Source organism: Accipiter gentilis, chromosome 17 (assembly GCF_929443795.1).
Source record: "Accipiter gentilis chromosome 17, bAccGen1.1, whole genome shotgun sequence".
Lineage (NCBI taxonomy): Eukaryota > Metazoa > Chordata > Aves > Accipitriformes > Accipitridae > Astur > Astur gentilis.
The window spans coordinates 15,008,010-15,027,781 of NC_064896.1; the positions used below are offsets into that span (position 1 = coordinate 15,008,010).

At 38.7% G+C, this 19,772-nt stretch overlaps 2 protein-coding genes across 7 annotated transcripts in view; both read left to right on the top strand.

Moving 5' to 3' along the window:
* Window positions 1-13,848, top strand: part of PIK3C2A (phosphatidylinositol-4-phosphate 3-kinase catalytic subunit type 2 alpha) — a 76,348-nt gene extending 62,500 nt beyond the window's left edge. For 5 of the 6 annotated variants that reach the window (XM_049821002.1, XM_049821003.1, XM_049821001.1 and 2 more), the window contains 12 exons: window positions 19-148; window positions 1,653-1,789; window positions 2,451-2,620; window positions 3,705-3,861; window positions 4,284-4,393; window positions 5,681-5,888; window positions 8,864-8,988; window positions 9,396-9,513; window positions 9,610-9,691; window positions 10,138-10,247; window positions 10,480-10,605; window positions 11,240-13,848. In XM_049821002.1, the coding sequence (XP_049676959.1) occupies window positions 19-148; window positions 1,653-1,789; window positions 2,451-2,620; window positions 3,705-3,861; window positions 4,284-4,393; window positions 5,681-5,888; window positions 8,864-8,988; window positions 9,396-9,513; window positions 9,610-9,691; window positions 10,138-10,247; window positions 10,480-10,605; window positions 11,240-11,422 (1,656 nt within the window). In that variant the 3' untranslated portion in view covers window positions 11,423-13,848. Of the gene's footprint in view, window positions 1-18; window positions 149-1,652; window positions 1,790-2,450; window positions 2,621-3,704; window positions 3,862-4,283; window positions 4,394-5,680; window positions 5,889-8,863; window positions 8,989-9,395; window positions 9,514-9,609; window positions 9,696-10,137; window positions 10,248-10,479; window positions 10,606-11,239 lie in introns of all 6 variants that reach the window. The other variant, XM_049821004.1, reaches the window with a different exon arrangement.
* Window positions 13,849-14,523: 675 nt separating this feature from the next.
* On the top strand, window positions 14,524-18,564 carry RPS13 (ribosomal protein S13). The gene is made up of 6 exons (XM_049820920.1): window positions 14,524-14,635; window positions 15,124-15,172; window positions 16,516-16,594; window positions 17,171-17,340; window positions 17,718-17,818; window positions 18,487-18,564. Exons 1-6 carry the CDS (start codon window positions 14,613-14,615, stop codon window positions 18,518-18,520), a joined length of 456 nt encoding a protein of 151 aa, XP_049676877.1. The 5' UTR covers window positions 14,524-14,612; the 3' UTR covers window positions 18,521-18,564.
* Window positions 18,565-19,772: the final 1,208 nt, after the last annotated feature.

Sequence of the window (19,772 nt, forward strand, 5' to 3'; positions counted from 1 at the left end):
TTTATTTTTCCATTTAAGGTTGGAGAAGATCTAAGACAAGATATGTTGGCTTTACAAATGATTAAGATTATGGATAAGATCTGGCTGCAGGAGGGACTGGATCTACGAATGGTTATCTTCAAGTGTCTCTCAACTGGAAAAGATCGAGGTGCAAAACCAGATGCTGCCTATAATCTTTGCTCCCCCCCTTCAGTTTCTGTCATGCTGATAGTGAAAAATTTCTATGCAGAGGCAGGCCCAAGAAATAGTGGAAGGCCAAGAGCCATCCATGCAAGGAACTTCAGTACTCAAGAGTATAGCAAGTTAAATTGTTCTGAACTTCCTGATGGCTGAGTTGCATTTGAATGTGTTTCTTCTCTTGAGTCCCAAGATGCTTGTGTGTTCTGTTGTCAATGAACAGTGGTGCAAACAAGTAAATACAATGATAAAAGTTAAAGTTTCTCTTGATGCCCTTACCGAAACACAAGAAAATAATGGTGCTATAGCAATCCTGATTCTGAAAGTTTAGTTACAGTGGAAGAAAGTATTTAAGTCTAAAGTGAAATTCTGAAGTATTTGGAATCTACTGTAGCTGAGTCAGGGAGTATCATTCATGTACTGAAATGTGCAAAAACAAGAAAAAACACTCCCACACACACTGTCCCCCAGGATTAGTGTCATATGCTGGTAAAAGTTTCTTGGCGATATGAGGCTGTCTTTTAGGTTGGAAACTAGGTCACAGAACTCTGAGTCTGAGTGTAAAATACTGCCCTGCACTTTGAACATGCTTTTTGCTAGTTTTCACTAATTCTCTAGAGCTAGCCAATGGGAACCACAAGATCTTTAAGAGGATAAACAGTAACTTAAATATTTCTTCAGTCAGATGCTAAACAGTATGATGAAAACTCTTAAATACATGGAAATGTTGGGAATTTAGGTTGACAAAACTAAGCAAAATGCTTCTATTTATGTAAGACTTGCTTTTTAGAGAAACAGATGTCTTTTTATTTTGAACAGTGACTTGATCACATAGCATGTTACATTTATTTTGTTGTTCCTGCTAATATTAGTGTTCCTAAAGTACTTGAAGGATTAAAGTGGAAAAGAAAAAATGGATGTAAATTACAAATTTGCCTTTGCTCTTGTCAAGATAAAAGTAAAATTCTGTTAATCGAATGTTTTCCTTTAATGATTTAACTGTACAAGTATTTTTGGGAAATGGTATCTCCAAAATGAGGCCACATGTAAAGCCCATTGCCTTATTTCTGGAGCAACAGTCTGGTCTATTTCAACACTTGACAGCAGTTAAAGTTACTAGATTACTTAAGTGTCAGTGTATGAGAAATGTCAGCATCAAAATGTTTTGCAGTTATTGCTTATAGACCAAAACTAGTTTATGTAGTAGAAAGTAATTTTTCAAAGTATAATTTATGTGCATTCTAGTAACTGTAAGTAATTACAGTAAAGCAAGCCTAGCTTGGATTGCTACGTGCGTTTCATGGTATGCTTTGTAATATAGTCTGTGCAAATGCTTAGCAGACTAATAGCGCTATTTTTACACCTAACTGGGTTTTGAAAGAAACTAGTCTAAGATTATAGTTTCTACTACATAATGAAAATGCAGTATAACTTAAGGAGATGGTTAAATACACTTTTTTATATTTTATATAAAGGCATGGTAGAGCTCGTTCCTGCTTCAGATACACTTAGAAAAATTCAAGTGGAATATGGAGTGACAGGTTCTTTTAAAGACAAGCCTCTGGCAGAATGGTTGCGAAAGTATAATCCTACAGAGGAGGAATATGAAAAGGTAACTTTTTTTAGTGGTGCTGTTTTTGAAGATTTTGAAAAGGTATAAGTACCATCTTATGAAAGAATAAAATTCTTATTCCAGATCTTCCGTTGGAATTTTTGTTTTGTATCTTTAGGAAATTTAGTTTTTTCCTATACTTGAAAAAGAGCAAATGAAAATCCTTTATATAGCTAAAAAGGAGTCAGAAGGATTCTCAGGATTCACATCAGGAGTTTTTATTGGATATAGAAAAAATGTACTTCAAATTTAAGATGGGGAAGAATGGTGGCTGCTCTTAGTTGTGGTTTAGGAGCAGTGGCCTCTTCTCATACAAGCACATGGGATTAAAAAAATAAAATGTTTTCTTTTGGCTACAATGCTATTACAACACAATGGAAAAATTAGTCTTGTACCCTTTTCTCTTAACATACTTTTTTTTGTGATTTGTTTTCAACTCCTCTTTTTTATAAAAACAAAACCATTTTTGCTGGAAAATGTGGTATCTAAAGATTTTTGCAAAGCTATTTGAAGAACACCATTTTGGAAAAAAGCAAATTTTAGGGCCTGTCTTATCTGGCTTGGATTTTACACTTGTCAAGATTGACTGTTGAATGCATGAATGCTGTTTTCCCACTGATATCTGATCTCAATTCATTTTTTTTTTTCCTCTCCCTCCCAGGCATCAGAAAACTTCATTTACTCTTGTGCAGGATGCTGTGTAGCTACTTATGTATTGGGAATTTGTGACCGCCACAATGACAACATAATGCTCCGAAACACAGGGCATATGTTTCACATTGACTTTGGAAAATTTTTGGGTCACGCGCAAATGTTTGGTAGCTTTAAAAGGTATTTTCTGTAGCTAAGCAATGTAGATAATGAGGTGATTTTTAGTATATTTTTATAAGCATTATAATTCTAAGCATTAACTTTTAAATTCCTGTTATCTGCTGTTCTCATTATGAAGCCAATATCTTCCAATTTAACCACAGAGTTTCTACAATGCATTCAAACTTACACTTATAAAATTAATTTTGAGAAAGCTCTAGCTTCCTATTTCCATATTCTGATCTCTGGAACTGTTTTAAGTCAAAGCACATGGGCATAGCTTTCAAATAAAATTACTGTTCTAGCTATTGGTAGGTTGAAGGTAAGGAATTTCGTCTCCTAAACATAATATAAAACTCCAGACTGCATTCATTCCTTAAGAACTTGTGCTATATACACTTGGCAAATCTCAATGAGAATTTCTTTACAATAGTTATGAAAGCCAAGTATTTTGGTATAGGAAAAGATTAATATAACTTTTTATTGATACATGGGAGCCTTACATCTAACGCAAATCTTAGTGTCATACTTTTCCAGGAATATCGGATAAAACTGTAGTGTAGTTTCACCTTTTTAGCTATGTTTATGTGATTATGTATTGTATGCTTAAGTTAACTTTACCAATGAGTGAGAAATTGAGTGCCAGAACCTTTATGTCATTGGAATACCTGAGTGTGAAACAAATGAGAACAGACTCTGGCTCAAAAACAGTTGTGAATGTCGATGTTACAGAAAAGCGTGAACAGCAAGTTTGTATTTACTACTACTCCTCTGTGTAGGGGAAGATAATCTATGTCCAGGATAGAGGAGTTAACGTGTTTGTCAGGCGATAATAGTAATTACATTTATTTTAGTGTGTTATGGCTTTCAGAAATGAGGGATGGAAAGCATTGCAGGGTAACCTGGCTGTATGTCCTGTACCATGTGAATGTGTTGGGAACTTGAGATAGCATTAAGCAGCTGAACTCAACCCAAAACATTAAATCAGCATTAAGGGATTATTTAATATCATTACCTTGGGGTCGGGATGCAGGGGAGGAGTAAGCACGTGACAAAGTGAATAGACCTTATAATTAACTTTATTAATTCTGTGCTTTTTGAACAGGGATCGAGCTCCTTTTGTGCTAACATCAGATATGGCTTATGTCATTAATGGTGGTGAAAAACCCACTATTCGCTTTCAGTTGTTTGTGGATCTCTGTTGTCAAGCTTACAATTTGATAAGAAAACATGCAAGCCTCTTCCTTAACCTACTTTCATTGGTAATAACTTTATTAAATTCAGTTGAAACTTGATAGATCTGTCACGCTGAGTAGTATTCAAAGGCTATGCTTTTTATGCTGCAGAAACTCTTAATGGGTGCTTTTAAAAGCCAGAAACATCAGATGTACTTTTTAGGAAGGTTGTCTTTGGAATTTTTTTAAGCTGTTTACTACCTACCTGTTTCCTGAAAATTTAAAACTAAGATGATACCATAAATTACACTGCAAACTGTTTTTAACTGCTAATAATTCAGCAGAAATGGTGAATAACTGCTCATTATAAGTAATTGTTGGCTATCGCTGTTAGTGTTTAGCAATGTAGTGCAGCCTCAAGTGAATTTGAGGGTCTAAGTTTTAATTATTTCAATGTAAAATCATACTAGGTTTATTGCATTAAAACTGTAAATTTTAATTTCTTGCAGATGCTTTCTTCTGGATTACCAGAACTAAGTGGGGTTCAGGACTTGAAGTATGTCCAGGATGCTCTCCAGCCCCAAACAACAGATGCAGAAGCTACCATTTTCTTTACGAGGTACTAGATAAGTGAAAACTAAAATACCTCCCAGCATCATCATTTTAATGGGAGCTTTCTGCTATGAAAAAATGTACTAAGGCTGTTCACAAACATGTCTGTAGAAGTTGAATAGTTACACTGTACAATCACAAATTATCAGTTAACTAGGGAACTACATAAATAAGATCAGTTTCGTGTAAGATTAATGCTTGTGCTAAAATATTTTGCCTTTAATAGTAACCTTGTGCAGAAAATTTGTTTGAAATACTGAAAGTAGATAATTCCGTCTGGCTGTTTGAGACTTGCATTTTGAAGACATTCTAAATTGCTTAATAGCAGTGTATATGTTGGGAACCTTGTAATACATTCTAAAGAAGCTCTCTCTTTCAAGAAGTGTTTTTGCACAGTGGGGAAGGAGGGATGATGCTCCAGTGTAGCAAGTGGGGGTGTGTATGTCATGTAACTGAGTTGTTGCTATGAGTTACAAAATGTGTTATTGCACTTCATTTTAAATATATGAGAGAAACTACATTAGTATACATGCAATTTAGAATCATAGACTAGTTTGGGTTGGAAGGGACCTTTAAAGGTCAACTAGTCCAACCCTCTATGCAATCAGCAGGAACATCTTCAACTTGATCGGGTTGCTCAGAGCCCCATCCAACCTGACCTTGAATGTTTCCAGGGATGGGGCATCTACAGCCTCTCTGGGCAACCTGTTCCAGTGTTTTACTACCCTCATTGTAAAAAAATGTCTTCCTTGTATCTAGTCTAAATTTACCCTCTCTTAGTTTAAAACCATTACCCCTGTCCTATTGCTACAGGTCCTGCTAAGTCTGTCCCCATCTTTCTTAGAAGCTGCCTTTAAGCTGGAAGGCCACAATAAGGTCTCCCTGGACCCTTCTTTTCTCTAGGCTGAATGACTTCAACTCTTTTGGCCTTACCTCATTGGAGAGGTGTTCCCATCCCTGTGATCATTTCTGTGGCCTTCCTCTGGGCCTGCTCCAACAGGTCCATGTCCTTCCTGTGCTGAGGGCTCTAGAGCTGGATGCAGTACTCCAGGGGGGTTTTTTTACCAACTCTGGAGAGCCTTCAATTCTTGGATAACAACCTATGCTAAAGTTTGGATACTGAATCTTCTATTAAATGCTGATATGATGCTATTTATATAGCCCATTGATCACATTTAGTTTAAAACCTGCTTCTCTGTGAGTAAGAAATGTTTTTTTATTTTTCTTAGACTTAAGTCTGATTCACTGGCAGAACCACTTTTGTCTTTTTGACATTGTTTTTTTTCTTTTCTAGATTGATTGAATCTAGTCTGGGAAGTGTTGCCACAAAGTTTAATTTCTTCATTCACAATTTGGCTCAGCTGCGTTTCTCAGGTTTACCTTCTAATGATGAACCGATCCTCTCATTTTCGGCTAAAACATATTCTCTTAAACAAGATGGCCGAATCAAACAAGTGTCTGTGTTTACATATCAGAAGAGATATAACCCAGATAAACATTATGTAAGTATGTGGAATCTGTTTCCACTCAGTGAAGATACTGTGTGTTTTCTTCCCACAACATACATTCTCCTCCTTGCCATAAGTTCAGTACTTAATCACAGAGGATTAGTCCAGGGAAACTTGCCTTGTTTAGCCTTAAGTAGCTAGCTTTGAGATAGACAATTAGGTTCCTTTTATTGACAGAGTTTTAGTAATACAGCTATAGATACTTGTTCAGTTAGTTACTAATGTCAGATTTAGGATGAGCTGAAGAGTTTTCTGAAGTTTGACTGCACTGACTATAATGGGAGCCTAGAAACCTATCGCAAAGTTGACACTCAAGACTGAGCCCCACTGTGAATGGCTTGAAAGTAAAACCAAAATTGAAATCTAGATCCTCCTGGGAATGGGCCGGCTTGCTTATGTCCTGGAGAAGAGAGTTGTATTGGCTCTGGCTGGGATGGAGTTATCTTTCTTCACAGCAGCCCACACAGTGCTGTGTTTTGGATGTTCAACTAAAACTGTGTTGATAACATACAACTGGTTTGGCAGCTGCTAAACAGTGCTTGTGCAGTGTCAAGAATTTCACTTTTTCTTCCTCTTTGCCCCTGCCCCCCCACCCTGCAGTGAGTAGTCTGTGGGTGGGCAACAAGTCGGGAAGGGACACAGCAGGGACAGCTGACTCAAACTGGCCAAAGAGATACTCTATAGCATATAATGTCATGCTCAGCAATAAAAACTGTGGGTAGAGCCAAGAAAGCAGGGGATGGGAGGGTGTTGTCTTCCAAAGTGGCTGTTGCTTGGGGACTGGCTGGGCATGGGTCTGCTTGTGGGAGGTGGTGAGAGATTGTCTTTGTGTCACCTCCCCTGCCAAGGACTGCCTTTATCTCAACCCATGGGTTGTCTTGCTTTTGCTCTTATTCTCTTCCCTGTCCCGCTGGTGAGTGGTGGGAGTGAGAAAGCAGCTGTGTGGGTGCTTAGCTGCTGGCCAGGGTAAATCAGCCACAGGAGTGCTAGAGTACAGATTGGTATTTTTAGCATCCAATAATAGTCTTCAAAATGAAGACACTTCTTGAGAAGGAGGAGTGTTGGTGGAGGTGATTTTAAAAAATGGGAATTTGAGTCATGTTTATGGGCTTATGTAGCTGCCTCCTGTAAAATGGCTCCTTCCTGAATAGTACTTAAGTCAAACACTCTTTGGTTTTGTTCTGACCTTCCATTAAAGTTGTATTTGCTTCTCCCAAGTAAAAGCATAATTTCCTGTATTAATGTTGTGGTTTAACCCCAGCTGGCAACTAATCACCACACAGCCGCTCAATCACTGCTTCCCCCTACCCCTGGTGGGATGGGGAGGAGAATCAAAAAAAAGTGAAACTTGTGGGTTAAGATAAGAACTGTTTAATAATTGAAATTAAAAAAATAATAATTGTAATGAAAAGGAAGATAAAAAGAAAGTGAAATATAATTCAAGACAGACAAGTGCACAATCCAGTTGCTCACCACCTGCTGACTGACTCTCAGACAGTCCCAGAGCAGCAATCTGCCCCTCCCAGCCAACTCCCCCAATTTATATACTGGACATGATGTTGTATGGAATATCCCTTTGGCTGGTTTGGGTCAGCTGTCCTGGCTGTGTCTCCTCCCAACATCTTGTGCCCCTCTAGCCTTCTTGCTGGCTGGGCATAAGAAGCTGAAAAATCCTTGACTTAGTATAAACACTACTTAGCAACAACTGGAAACATCAGTGTGTTATCAACATTATTCTCATACTAAATCCAAAACATAACACTGTACTAGCTACTATGAAGAAAATCTATGCCAGCCAAAACCACGACATGCACCTACACTGCTAGCCAGTCTTGCTAGAGACAGCAAGCATTAAAATTTGCCCTCAAGATTTTGGTAGACCTGGGTTACACTTTAAGGCTAGTGTTAGTATTTGTATTCCTATGCAGATGTGCAACCATCTGCATTTTAGATTGGTTGGTTGTTGTGGTTTTTTTTTTTACTTCTCTACTGCTGTTTGGCCTAGAATAGTCAGCTCAAGTTACATTTTCCTTAAATTGTTTAAAAAGTTAGCTATATTGATATATGCAAATGTACATCTCTTTCCAAGTTGTATTTGCTGTAAATGTGTTAATCTGGTAAGACACCAGCTAGGGAAGGTCGAACAAAGCTGAATAATGCTAGAATTGAAGCCTAGCTTTGTACTGAATCACTATATTATAAATGTATTTGAGTACTCCTGGTCTAAGCCGAAACAGCCTCTTATCTTCCAGGAAACTGTTAAGATGATGTAGTCTCCTTCTGTCTAGATTTTTAAACCTCTTCCCAGTTGCACATTTTTTAAATACATATTTAACTCATCTGCCCATAAAATGAGTCCACTGAATTGAATTTTCTGTGCAGTTTCTCAACCTTCATTTCCCTTTCATAGTGATGTGACAAATTGCATCCTGGGACTGTATGCCCAGTATTTTTAAACATTCCTTTTGTATAATGCAGTACACTTGCATCTGCCTACCAAATTATCACTTTAAAAGTTGAATCCTTTAGAATCTTGAGAGAATTAGATTGAAAAAAAATTAGGCATTAGTTTCCTCTATAGTCCATAGCTGGAAAGTTTTGTGGTAGTTCTGGCCGCACAGATACATGTCTAGATGTAATCCTGCACTGAAGTGTTAAAATTTTGTACACTGCTATCTGGTAGGAGTTTACAATGAGGCTTAAAAGGAAGAATGAGGACAGCTTAGTCTTTGCTGCCTTTATCCCCCTGTCAGATTGGATCTATGTTATGGGAAAAGCATGTTACTTTGCGTTACAGTAGGACTACTTAGAATTCTAACTCTACTATAAAGTGCGAACACTGTTACTGGGATATGTATGCAGGAGAAGGATTACCATAGTAGAATTAATTGTTACGAAAATTATACTGTTAAGTCAGATCTATAATGTTGTTACTACTTTTATCTTTGGGGTTTTTGTGTTTTGGACAGATCTATGTAGTGAGAGTTTTGAGAGAAGGGCAAGTTGAGCCAACGTTTGTCTTCCGAACATTTGATGAGTTTCAGGAGCTCCACAACAAACTTGGCATTCTCTTTCCTCTTTGGAAGTTACCAGGGTATGTTCTTAACTCACTCATCACTATTATAACAGGAGCAACAAAACTGCTCCCAGGTGGGTGGAGGAAGAAATAGCTTGTGAACTGGAGAGAAAACTGCTGAGGGGCAAACTAGACCTCAAAGTTGGCAATTAAGGGAGAAAACGGTTGTCTCTAAGTTTTAAGGGGTGGAGCCAGAGGAGAAACTCAGTGTCTTTAGTCTGTGTGTCGTGTCACTTAGAACAATTACCTATAAATGTTTCCCTGCCTTTCTTTAATGTTGTTACCTATTAGCATGCTGTGTTTCCACTCATGATTGGCATGAAAAGATGGATGTCAGCACTGCAGGATGGAAATGACAATGAAATCTAACTGTATCTACCCCAGAGAAATTAACTGAAAACTCTTATCTTGTTCTACCCTTGTAGCTTTCCTAATAAGATGGTTCTGGGAAGAACACATATAAAAGATGTAGCAGCTAAAAGAAAAGTGGAGCTCAACAGCTATATACAGAGTCTGATGAACAGTTCTTCAGAGGTGGCAGAAGTGAGTTCAAATATCTTCAGCAAATCCAATGCAAGTTTTCATACCTTGGTGCTTGTTATCACTTAAACTAATATGCAACATTTCTTCCAAATCTAGTGTGATCTTGTTTATACTTTTTTCCATCCATTACTTCGTGATGAAAAAGTGGAAGGAATAGATGGAATAGCCAGACCTACAGGTAGGTAATGTTTTGGGGCGGTGTTTATAAATTGGATGACTATAGTATGACACCTTCACAATGTGATTTTTTTTAAAAATTTTTCATTAACTGTAGTTTTTTGTTATTGAAAACATTGCATCACTGTCTTTCCAAATGTGCCTGCATACAGTTTCAAGGAAATAAAAACATACCAAATATTGCAACAATATGTATGATCACTTGGGCTTGCTTATAGCTTAACTAAATTATTCAAGTTTTTACTCTAAACCTCCAAGTTGGCTCTTACAAGAGAATGCAAAAACCTTTAAAACCTATGGCCTTGCCTTCTTATTAGGGAACTAGAAATAAAGTCAGAAACTGAACTTGGTCTAAGGCTTGTATTTTCTTCCCCCATATATAAGTCAGTATAGTACTGATGTAAATGTACAAATATTACAGAGGAAATAATTGTATATTTTTTTCAGATGCAAGTCCATCAAGTCCTACCTCGGGCAAAGTGGGAGGAGAAGTAAAGCTATCCATATCCTATAGAAATAGCACTCTATTTATCATGGTGATGCACATCAAAGACCTGGTAAGTAGAGATACTGAGCTCCCTGCCAAAAACTGTTCCCATTTTGTGAATTACCTTCTTGACTTAGGCTGATGCAGGAATGGTGGAACTCTCTCTTCCTCCAAATTTTCTAACTGCCAACTTAACTGCTGCTTTTAGTTAGCTTGACTGCAAAGTCTAGCTACTTGAAAATAAAAATTCAAATAGCTATGTACTAACTAGTTTTCTAACTTGTCTTGGTTTTGGATTGTAGGTTACAGAAGATGGTGCAGATCCAAATCCCTATGTAAAAACATACTTACTTCCAGATACGCACAAAACATCCAAACGCAAAACCAAAATCTCCCGGAAGACAAGAAATCCAACTTTCAATGAAATGGCAAGTTAAAATTTATGTGGTAACTCCCTATGGTTTGCTGTTGTCTCTTATTCTAAGCAGTAATCAAAACATTGTCTAAAAAAATGTGTGAAGATATATAAATGGAAAAGGAATTTGTTTGAAAATTTTGTGCCCTGTTTAAAACAAACAAACAAAAAAACCCCAAACCAAACCCCCCAAAGCCCCAACAAAGCCAAAACAAACAAAAAAAAAGAAAACCAACACAACCACAACCCAAAAAGCCCAAAGCAACTGAGTAGGTACATATACTATTACAAATAAGCAGAAATTTCTCAGTCTGACTCTGAGGAATGATGGAGAGAAGGAAAGGAATCTTTAGTTTTAGGATCCCCCTGCCCTGGATTCACTGATTCATGATGTGGAGAAGAATGAATTCAGAAGTCTTTGTATGTAAATGGTACTTCCATCTGAAAACACTGGTCCTTTTAAACACTTAACATTGGGAGCACAAATTAAAATATGGATGTACTTCAGCCCATTCTCTGAGAAACAGACATAGTGAGTGGTCATAATGTGCAGTTAAGACATCTGTCAGTGGCTAGGCAGTCAGAAGAAAGGGCAATCTGTAACTTCATTTGGATAACCAAGAAATTCTTGACTTCTTACCTTCTAGCTTGTGTACAGTGGATATAGCATGGAGACTCTGAAACAGAGAGAACTTCAGTTAAGTGTGCTCAGTGCAGAATCATTACGTGAGAACTTTTTCTTGGGTGGAATTACACTTTCACTAAAGGACTTCAACTTGAGCAAGGAGACTGTTAACTGGTATCGACTAACTGCTGTACCCTATCTGTGAACTCATTTCTACACCTGAGTAAGACCAGAATAATTGTATTCTCTTGTGCTTTGTGCATCTTCCTACTTGAAGATAACTTGTACATCTTAAGAGACTCTGCATTTCAACAGATACGTTGGACCAATGTTCATGTAGCCTAATTTGGAGGATTTCTAGAAAACCTGGTTTATGCTTATGCAAAGTTATCAAAGCATCATTGTAAATGTTTGAGTTGTGTGTAAAGGAAGGGGTTTTTAATCCATGAAAGTGAGATGAACAGTTTGACTATGCTGGTTGGTTAAACCATAGCTTAATCATTAGGCCTGTGGATATAGTCCATTTTTGCTTTTAATTTTTGTTACCTGTGTTGTCAGCCATGGCATGATGCTGGAGAATATCAAAGAAATGATGTGTCTTAGGATTACATTCCCACTGCTAACTAGACATCCCAGAAGCAGTGATGGCTAAAATTTTGGTGGCTTCACACACACCTGTAGAAATGAAGGTTGAAGGGCTGGAAAAAATTTCTTAGCGTTGCATTTAATCCCAGATTCATGCTTCTCTAAGACTTACTGGAGTGCGTGCCAATAATGGAAGTTGTACATAATGGTGCCTTATAATTCAAATGCTTCTCTTTTACCTCATTTCTGGTATTTAAATATGTATACATATTAACTTTCAGCTCCTTAAGAAGGGGAAACGTTCTCATATTTGATACCTTGCAGGTCCTACTGGAAGTCTTTTCCTGAGATGTGTTATTTACAAATAACATCACTTACACTGATCTTCATAGTTAGTGCAACTTGGATAAATCTTTTTCTACCCATGATCTCTAAAAATTCAATGAAGACTGGCTGAATGTGGAGCCATAGGAAATGTGCCCAGCTTCTCAGTGTTTTGAAATGTCTTAATTTCTAGAACTTTTAAATGCTGCAGTGATTAAATGTGGAACAGATTCAAACACTAAATCTGAAGTGGCATTTGCACCTGTACCTACAGGTAAAGGATGGCCTCTAGTTAAAAAGCACAACTGGTGGATGAATTGCAGGCCAGAAATGAGTTGCATTAACAGAGCTTTGAGAGAGGAACTTGGTGACTTTTTTTTTTAACAGTTCACAGCAACACTGTTTCTCACTCCCAGTAAGAGTTAATTCCACTAAAAATACTTCATTCCAAGAACATTAGATTTGAACTATATTGTGACAGTGGAGTACAAATGTCACTTACTATCTCCTGTTAATATCACTGGTTACTTAATTAGGTGCTTCTGCACTACAGCTGTAGCCTTTTTATTCACCTTACTCAGTGTTTAGGATGATTATGTTCTGTCTAAACAAAGCTATGAAGTTGCACACTTTAGTGCTAGGTCTTGGAGCAAGACAGACTATCACCACTGACTATGACTAGAGCAAAATTTTAAAGTGAAATATGCAACTATGAACAGAGACACACTATGGGGAAAGTCTTCTATACGCCCAACACTAAAAACTTATTTCATAATCTGATTTTCCTTCCCCTGCTACTGACCAATCTCCCTTCAGTACAGAAGAGAGAAGTAAACTTGAATCTCTTGGTGCCTAAAATATTCATGGTCCAATTTTGTAGGAATTATTACAATTACAAAGCTAAGAACATCCTGAATGTTAGAAACTGGGTTGATACTAATGGGCGCTAACAAATCCCAGTTTTATTAGGCATCTTCTGCATATTTTTCATATAAATATAGCCTGTAAATAGTAAACTATATAACTAACTAGATAGATTTCCTGCTCACTTGATGCTTTTGAGACTTACTCCATTCCATCATTAGAATCACAAGTCACTTAAACACAGGAAAGTAGACTACTGTTTTTGTGAAACGTTCCATTGTGAAATAAAATGAAAGCAATATATACTGCCTTTTTTGCAGTTTGCTATTAAAGCACAGTGTCTTACAGCACAAAATACAAATAAACTAAAATCATTTAAAAAATGATTTGTAGTTTTAACAGTTGTCTGGACTCTGAAAAAAAAAAAATTCATAGTACTGTATTATTGTTAGCACTTGTCCTGACTTCTGATTTAATCTTCTTCATAGCTTAACTCATTTTGTGCCTTTCCCTTCCTTTTCGAAATAGTCACTGGCTGAAGCTTTTTGTGGTCATGGATTTTTGTCTATGGGATCTGGCCTTGGCCTCTCCTCACACATAGAGGAACAGCACCAAGCTTGCACCTCTTTGCACTATTCTCAATTTAAAAAAAAAGTTTGTTGCAATAAGACTTTAATGTATTACGTACAAAAAAAAAAAAATGGATGTTAAAGAGGACAATGCTCAGTTAGTGTGGAATTTACCAGTACACTAATTAGCTTGAAAATGTAGTTTTAACAGCTTTTTATATCATGTTTAATGAAAAGTATCTTTTATGCAACGTATGACCTGCAGCCAGAAATAAATTGTCTACACCGACCTTGTTTTGGTATTTCGGAGTAACAGCTTGCGCTAAGACCTCTTCCTTTTCTCTATTAACCTAGAACTTTGCACTGAAATTTTTATTACTGCCTTTTTACGATCTACAGCTACCTGTCTCTGGAAGCATGTGCGATCTTTGATAACATTTATTTTCTCGATTTTTACAGTTAGGGTTGTGTAGAACTCCCCATCTCCTGCCTTAAGGCCAGGGCTCTTCCTGAGGCCCCGCTCCCCCCTCCCTTCTGCTCCCTGCTCGGACACTGTGACCAAGATAGCGTTATAGGTGATGAAATTCAGAGAGAGCAAATAGTTTGCCTCCCTTTGTCTATATATCTGTAAGAACCAAATACTTTAATTAAACGAGCTCGTACCTAAAGATGTACAATATTGCCCTCCATCGTGCCCGCACCGTACGGGTTCAATGTGACTCTGTAACTGTCCTGTGAGTACATTAAACGCTATTCTGGGGGAACACAAAAAAAAAAACCCAAACAAAAAAAAACAGTGTGTACTGGTCTTCACTGTCCGCCGGGGGCGGCTGAGGCGGGGGCGGGGGGGGCGGGGCGGGGCTCGCTGCCCGCCGCCGGTAACCGCCTTGACGGCGGGGCGCGCGCCGCCCCCTCAGCCCGCCAACGGCCCGCAGCGTTCGCTGATTGGCTGTCGTCCGGGGCGGGGCTGGGAGTGGGGACGCCCTTTCCTGCGGAAGTGGGGCCGGAAGGGCCGTCGCCCCGCCTGGCTCGCTCTTTTTTGTGGCCGCCATCATGGGTCGCATGCACGCTCCTGGGTAAGTGGCCGCTGCGGGGGCCGGGGCTGGGGTGTGGGGCCGGCTTGGGGCTGTTGTGGGTGCTAAAAGGGCGCCGCGGACGGGTGTGGGAGTAGAAAGGCTACTGCGGGAGCAATGCGGCGTGTGGGGCATGGGGCGGGGGGGGGGGGGGAAGGCCGGTGGCTCTGGAGATATGGCGGTGGGGGTGGGAAAAGCTCGGGCCGGTGCTGAGGTGCGGGTTTCTTTGGCTTGGGCTGGTGCGGGTTTCTTTGACCGGCCGTGGGAAGGGGCACGCTTGTGGTGCCCGGGCTCCTGTTCCCGGTGCTGCCCTGGCGCGGCCTGTACTGGTGGCGGCCCCGTCTCCAGGCGAGGAGGGAGGCCGCAGGCCTCGGCCGTGCAGGCTGGATGCGGCCCTGTAGGAGACGCTGGTAGCCGGCCGCCTTGTAGCGGGGTCGGGGCTTGTAACTTGTCCGGCTCCGCTTAGCATGTGATTTGCTTCTTCTTCGCAGAAAGGGCTTGTCCCAGTCAGCCTTGCCCTACAGACGCAGCGTGCCGACGGTAAGTCACTTCCTCGCCCCGCGCGTGCTTCGGCGGGCCCAGGCGGCTGCCTTGTGGCCTTCAGCGCAGGGTCCGGTTCCCACAGTGCAGCTTAGCAGTGACCAGGAAAAGAAACAAAACCGAGAAGAGCTGTGATCTTTTGTGTCGCCGTTCGTGAATTTCGGCCTGATAAAATGCTACCTTAGCCTGTGGTCTTTAGGATACCGAGAAAGCAAGTATTGTTTCCTGGCCAGATGACTTGTTAAACAAAAAAGTTTCTCTGGCTCGTTCTACCTCCCTTTATTTAAGTGCTATTTCAGTTACTTTTATTCTGTATGCTGATAATTCCTAGAGGTTAAACTACTCTTCACGCTCGAGTTTGGTCTTTGCTATTGTGGAGTAAACCGACTGTTTTCTAAACTATTTGCAACAGTAATTTGCTGGTCAGAGCACTAATGTAAGTAAATTCAGTGTGACCTTAGTTCATTCAGGGTACTTCCACTTGAAAGGCTTACTTAGCTAAACGAGCAGCTGCTTAATCAGTCTTGATTTGCAAGACTGTATTTTGATGGATCTGCTTGTTGGCAGAAAGACCAGTTTGTGCTGCATGTGGAAAAGCATGTACTGAAAAACAGTTAAATGGAAAAATGAGATTATTTTATTATTTTGTGCTTTAAAGCGATACAATTTAAAGTAAGATAACGTGAAGCTGCTTGAAGTGCTGCTGATGGGTTAAACAGTTTAATAATGATAAGGATGCTCAAATGCTATACTTGTTTTAAAAAACCCTGTGGGTTTTTTTCCTTAGTTTTATTTGTATTCTGTTTTGGATTGTAGTCTATAGAGCACTTCCAAATATATTTTTAGCTCTGTTTTTCTGTTTCATACTGTGACAGTATTGGGAAAAAAAAAAAAGAGCTTTTGTAGCTTGTTGAAAGAGCAAGGATTACCTAGCCTGTTGGTGTTGCCTTCCCCTTAATAATCACGGAAGCAACGGCTCTGATTTTCACTAAGCTCTGTAGGTGCTTTACTAAGAGATGGCTAAATTGTTCTCAATTTTGCTTTTCTGTCAAAGGCCCAGTTAAAGAGTTCCTTCCCAATGGCAGTGATTTTTTTCCTCTGTAAATTTGTATTCATGCTTCTGGTGTGGTAGTAAAAGTAAACTGATGATAAAGCAGCTGGTAAAAAGGTTTCTGTATCATTAGAAATACAATTTCAGTTCTTGATTGTTTCTTCAAGTATTATAAAGCATCTATTTCAACTGTTTATAAAAAGCTTTCATGTAGCTGGCCTACGACTCTGTATTAAGCAGTGTTCATCAGTGTGGTTTGTTTGTTGTTTTTTTTTTTTCTAATTTTCTTTAGTGGCTGAAACTTACTTCTGATGATGTAAAGGAACAGATCTACAAGCTGGCAAAAAAAGGCCTGACTCCGTCGCAAATTGGTAAAGTTTATAAATCACTCCTAAATGGAGACAAAACACATTTTTTTTACTATAATAATGTAATTGTTTCTTCAACCTATATTAGAAAGTATGTGAAAAAAATACAGGTTTTCTGATGTACCTATGTATTCACTGTGTGGATACCACTAAAAAGGGAACACGTCTGATTCTTGAAAGAAGCATATTTAGTAAAGTAGTTGAGTATTTTTTTTTAATTTTCTTTTTCCAAGGAGAAAATGTAAAGCATCTGTTTAATCTTATAACCTGTCCTTAGGAATGGCCACTAACAGATGTTATAGGGAAGCTTAGTCTAATATTGTAGCACTGAATGAGTTACCTGCCTAAATGTGATGGGTGGGTTAGTTGTCTTTTAAGTGCTATCTGATAAAGTGTTGCAGCTTTGCTAAGTTGTATTTTGCTCACTGATAGTCTACTATTTGTTCACAGTTTCCACCAGAAAGGTTTTTAATTTAGAGAAGACCTTTTTTGGATATCTTATAACTGTAATGTTGGTTTCACAAGATTTGTTTGTATAAGGTTTTTCTTTTCAGTGTAAGATGTAAATGTTTGTTTCAGGTGTGATCCTGAGGGATTCCCATGGTGTTGCCCAGGTTCGCTTTGTTACTGGCAACAAAATTTTGAGAATCCTTAAATCGAAGGGACTGGCCCCAGACCTTCCAGAGGATCTTTATCACTTGATTAAGAAAGCTGTTGCTGTTCGTAAACACCTTGAGAGAAACAGAAAGGTGAGTGCTAATTTAAGTAGATAATTCTCTATGTTTGCTTTTTCAAATAATACAGTAGTTTATTTACAACTTGACAAAGCAAAAGAGTCTTCATGTACTTCTCGTTAGCCACCTCCTTTGAGTAAACTTAGGGGGTTGATGAGACATTTCGATAAAGGAGAATGGTCTTTGTCCATGAAAAAGATCTTAAAAGCATTGCTTAAACCATGTATTTCTGGTCCTGTTCTGATTTTACCAGATTCATCAGGCTTTGGTAATGGGAAAGTAGAGTTTGTAGAAGTAGCTGTGGATTTTTTTACTTCATTAAAGCTCGTCTGGATTGTACATCATTGAGAAGACAAAGTAGTGTTTGGTTGTAATGTCACTTTCTTTTCAAGGATAAAGATGCCAAGTTCCGCCTGATTCTGATTGAAAGCAGAATCCACAGGCTGGCTCGCTACTACAAAACTAAGAGAGTGCTGCCACCCAATTGGAAGTAGTAAGTCTTCTTCTATGTTGCTATTTTCACTGAAGTCTTGTAGGTTTTGTAAACAATGTGCTGGGGCTGTTATTGAAAGGCTAAAGAGTGTGTTATGATCAGGCATATAGATAAACCATTCAGCAACGAACAGGTGTCTTCATAAATATTAACTGATAAATTAATGAAACACTGCTGGTTAAAATGACTGTCGTAACACTTAGAAAAAACTCTCAATGAATGAAGTCACTACCTTCTAGGTAACTTTTATAACACTTTATTCAAACTGTAGTCTATGTTCTCAGGTACTTTTATAGTTCATGTTATTTTCAAAATTTATTGAGAAATGGCTTAGCTGTGGCAAAAATGAAAGTAATTTGTAGCTTTCTCTAGGAAAAATCAGCCAACATAGAGGAATTCCCATAGATGTTAGGGTTAGCTTCTCTTTTTCTGAAAAGACTCAAGTGCAGCTGGATAGGTTTTGCAGTGGACAGTTTTATGCTGTTATCCTGGTATTTGTATTTTAAAAGGAAGAGTGAAATCTTTATGCCGTAAAAAATTTTAAACAGGTAGCGATTAAGCTCAGGACTGGTAGTTAAAGCTTTGAACTGAAGCAGTATTTTTGACTAGCTTGGAAAACTGCCTTTGCAATTAATATTTCTCTCTTTCTCTTTCTTCTCTCTTTTTAGTGAATCATCCACAGCTTCTGCCCTGGTCGCATAAGAGCTGGCTTTGACTTACCAAAAGAATAAATTTTCATTAACTAAGTTTGTGTTGTCTCTAAATGGTTGGTGTCTTAGAAACTTCTGCTTGTTTCAGAAAGCTGCTTGTAAATGGGAAGTTTTCAGTGTGGAGCAGACATGTGGCCATGGTTCCCATATTGCTGTCCTACAGTATCAAATTTGGGTAGTGGTTGTTGCTGTTCTATACCAGCTGTACGGTTTGTGTCGGTGCTTAAACTGTTTTTTTTTTATCTGGTAGCCTCTAGTTAAGTGACCTAGTCATTCACAGCGAATGTATTTTATTCATGTGGGGCTGTGCCTCTGTGTGTCCTGCAGGATGAACTGGGGAAGAAAACAGTGACAGGAGGAAGAATTGGAAATTTAGAAAATACAGAAGGGAATGGGGAGGGATGGGGGACAGGGACGACAAAACTGGAGAGGTTGATTAGTTCCTCGCAGGTAACATGGATCTTTTCCTTGTGTAGAAAGTTTAAGCAGACCTCAACCAGTTCCTGACAGTAGCTCTTGCTGTCATTTGTAAGTAATTTTAAGAATCTTTGAGATTTTGGTAAATACAGGTAAGAGTTTAGCTCTCCTCAGGTGTTAGATCTTTACTGAAGTAGTTTTCCCTAAAGCCAAAGGGCAGTAGCTATTGTATAGTCAACTGTTGCTGAGGTTGTACTTCCAGGTTCTACATAGCTTTAACCTTAAGGGTCATCTTTCTGCTGGAGAAGTGTGGAGAACAGACTGATAGCTTTTTCCTTTTTTAGGAGAAAATTATAAATGGAGTTATTCTGTGCTGTTGTGACTTGCTTCTAAGCCTTGGTGCATTACGTAACTTTTGCTGTATTAAAAAGCTAAGTAAATTTAAATAAGCCCTAAATGTTTTTGTGAAGTGTAGTAGCTACTTTCTAGATCATAGTCAGTGGAACCTGGTATCTTCCGGGTTTAGTTTTGCAGAAGGACAGGATTTCTTTGCCCTGATTATGAAGCTAAATATAGACTTGTGATTAAGAGTTTTAAAAGAAAAGCACTGCATTCCAATTGAGCTCTGAAGTGCTATTATCTGGTCCATCTTATAAGTTAAGTTACCAGCTTCCATATGCTGTCAAAATACTTGGTTTTGTTTCTGAAAGCTGCTGGTGATTACTTGCCAGGCTGTCACATTGATAATTAAGTGTTCTGGGATTAGATGCAATAAACCACTTTCATGATACCAAAAAAGACCCCCAAAACCGAAAGTTGCTGTGAGT

Excerpts from the sequence above, each read along its gene's own strand:
- RPS13 (XM_049820920.1), top strand. The coding sequence starts at position 14,613 with ATGGGTCGCATGCACGCTCCTGG. Across the intron at positions 14,636-15,123 it reads GGTCGCATGCACGCTCCTGG|AAAGGGCTTGTCCCAGTCAG; the intron begins GTAAGTGGCCGC and ends TCTTCTTCGCAG. Across the intron at positions 16,595-17,170 it reads CCTGACTCCGTCGCAAATTG|GTGTGATCCTGAGGGATTCC; the intron begins GTAAAGTTTATA and ends TGTTTGTTTCAG.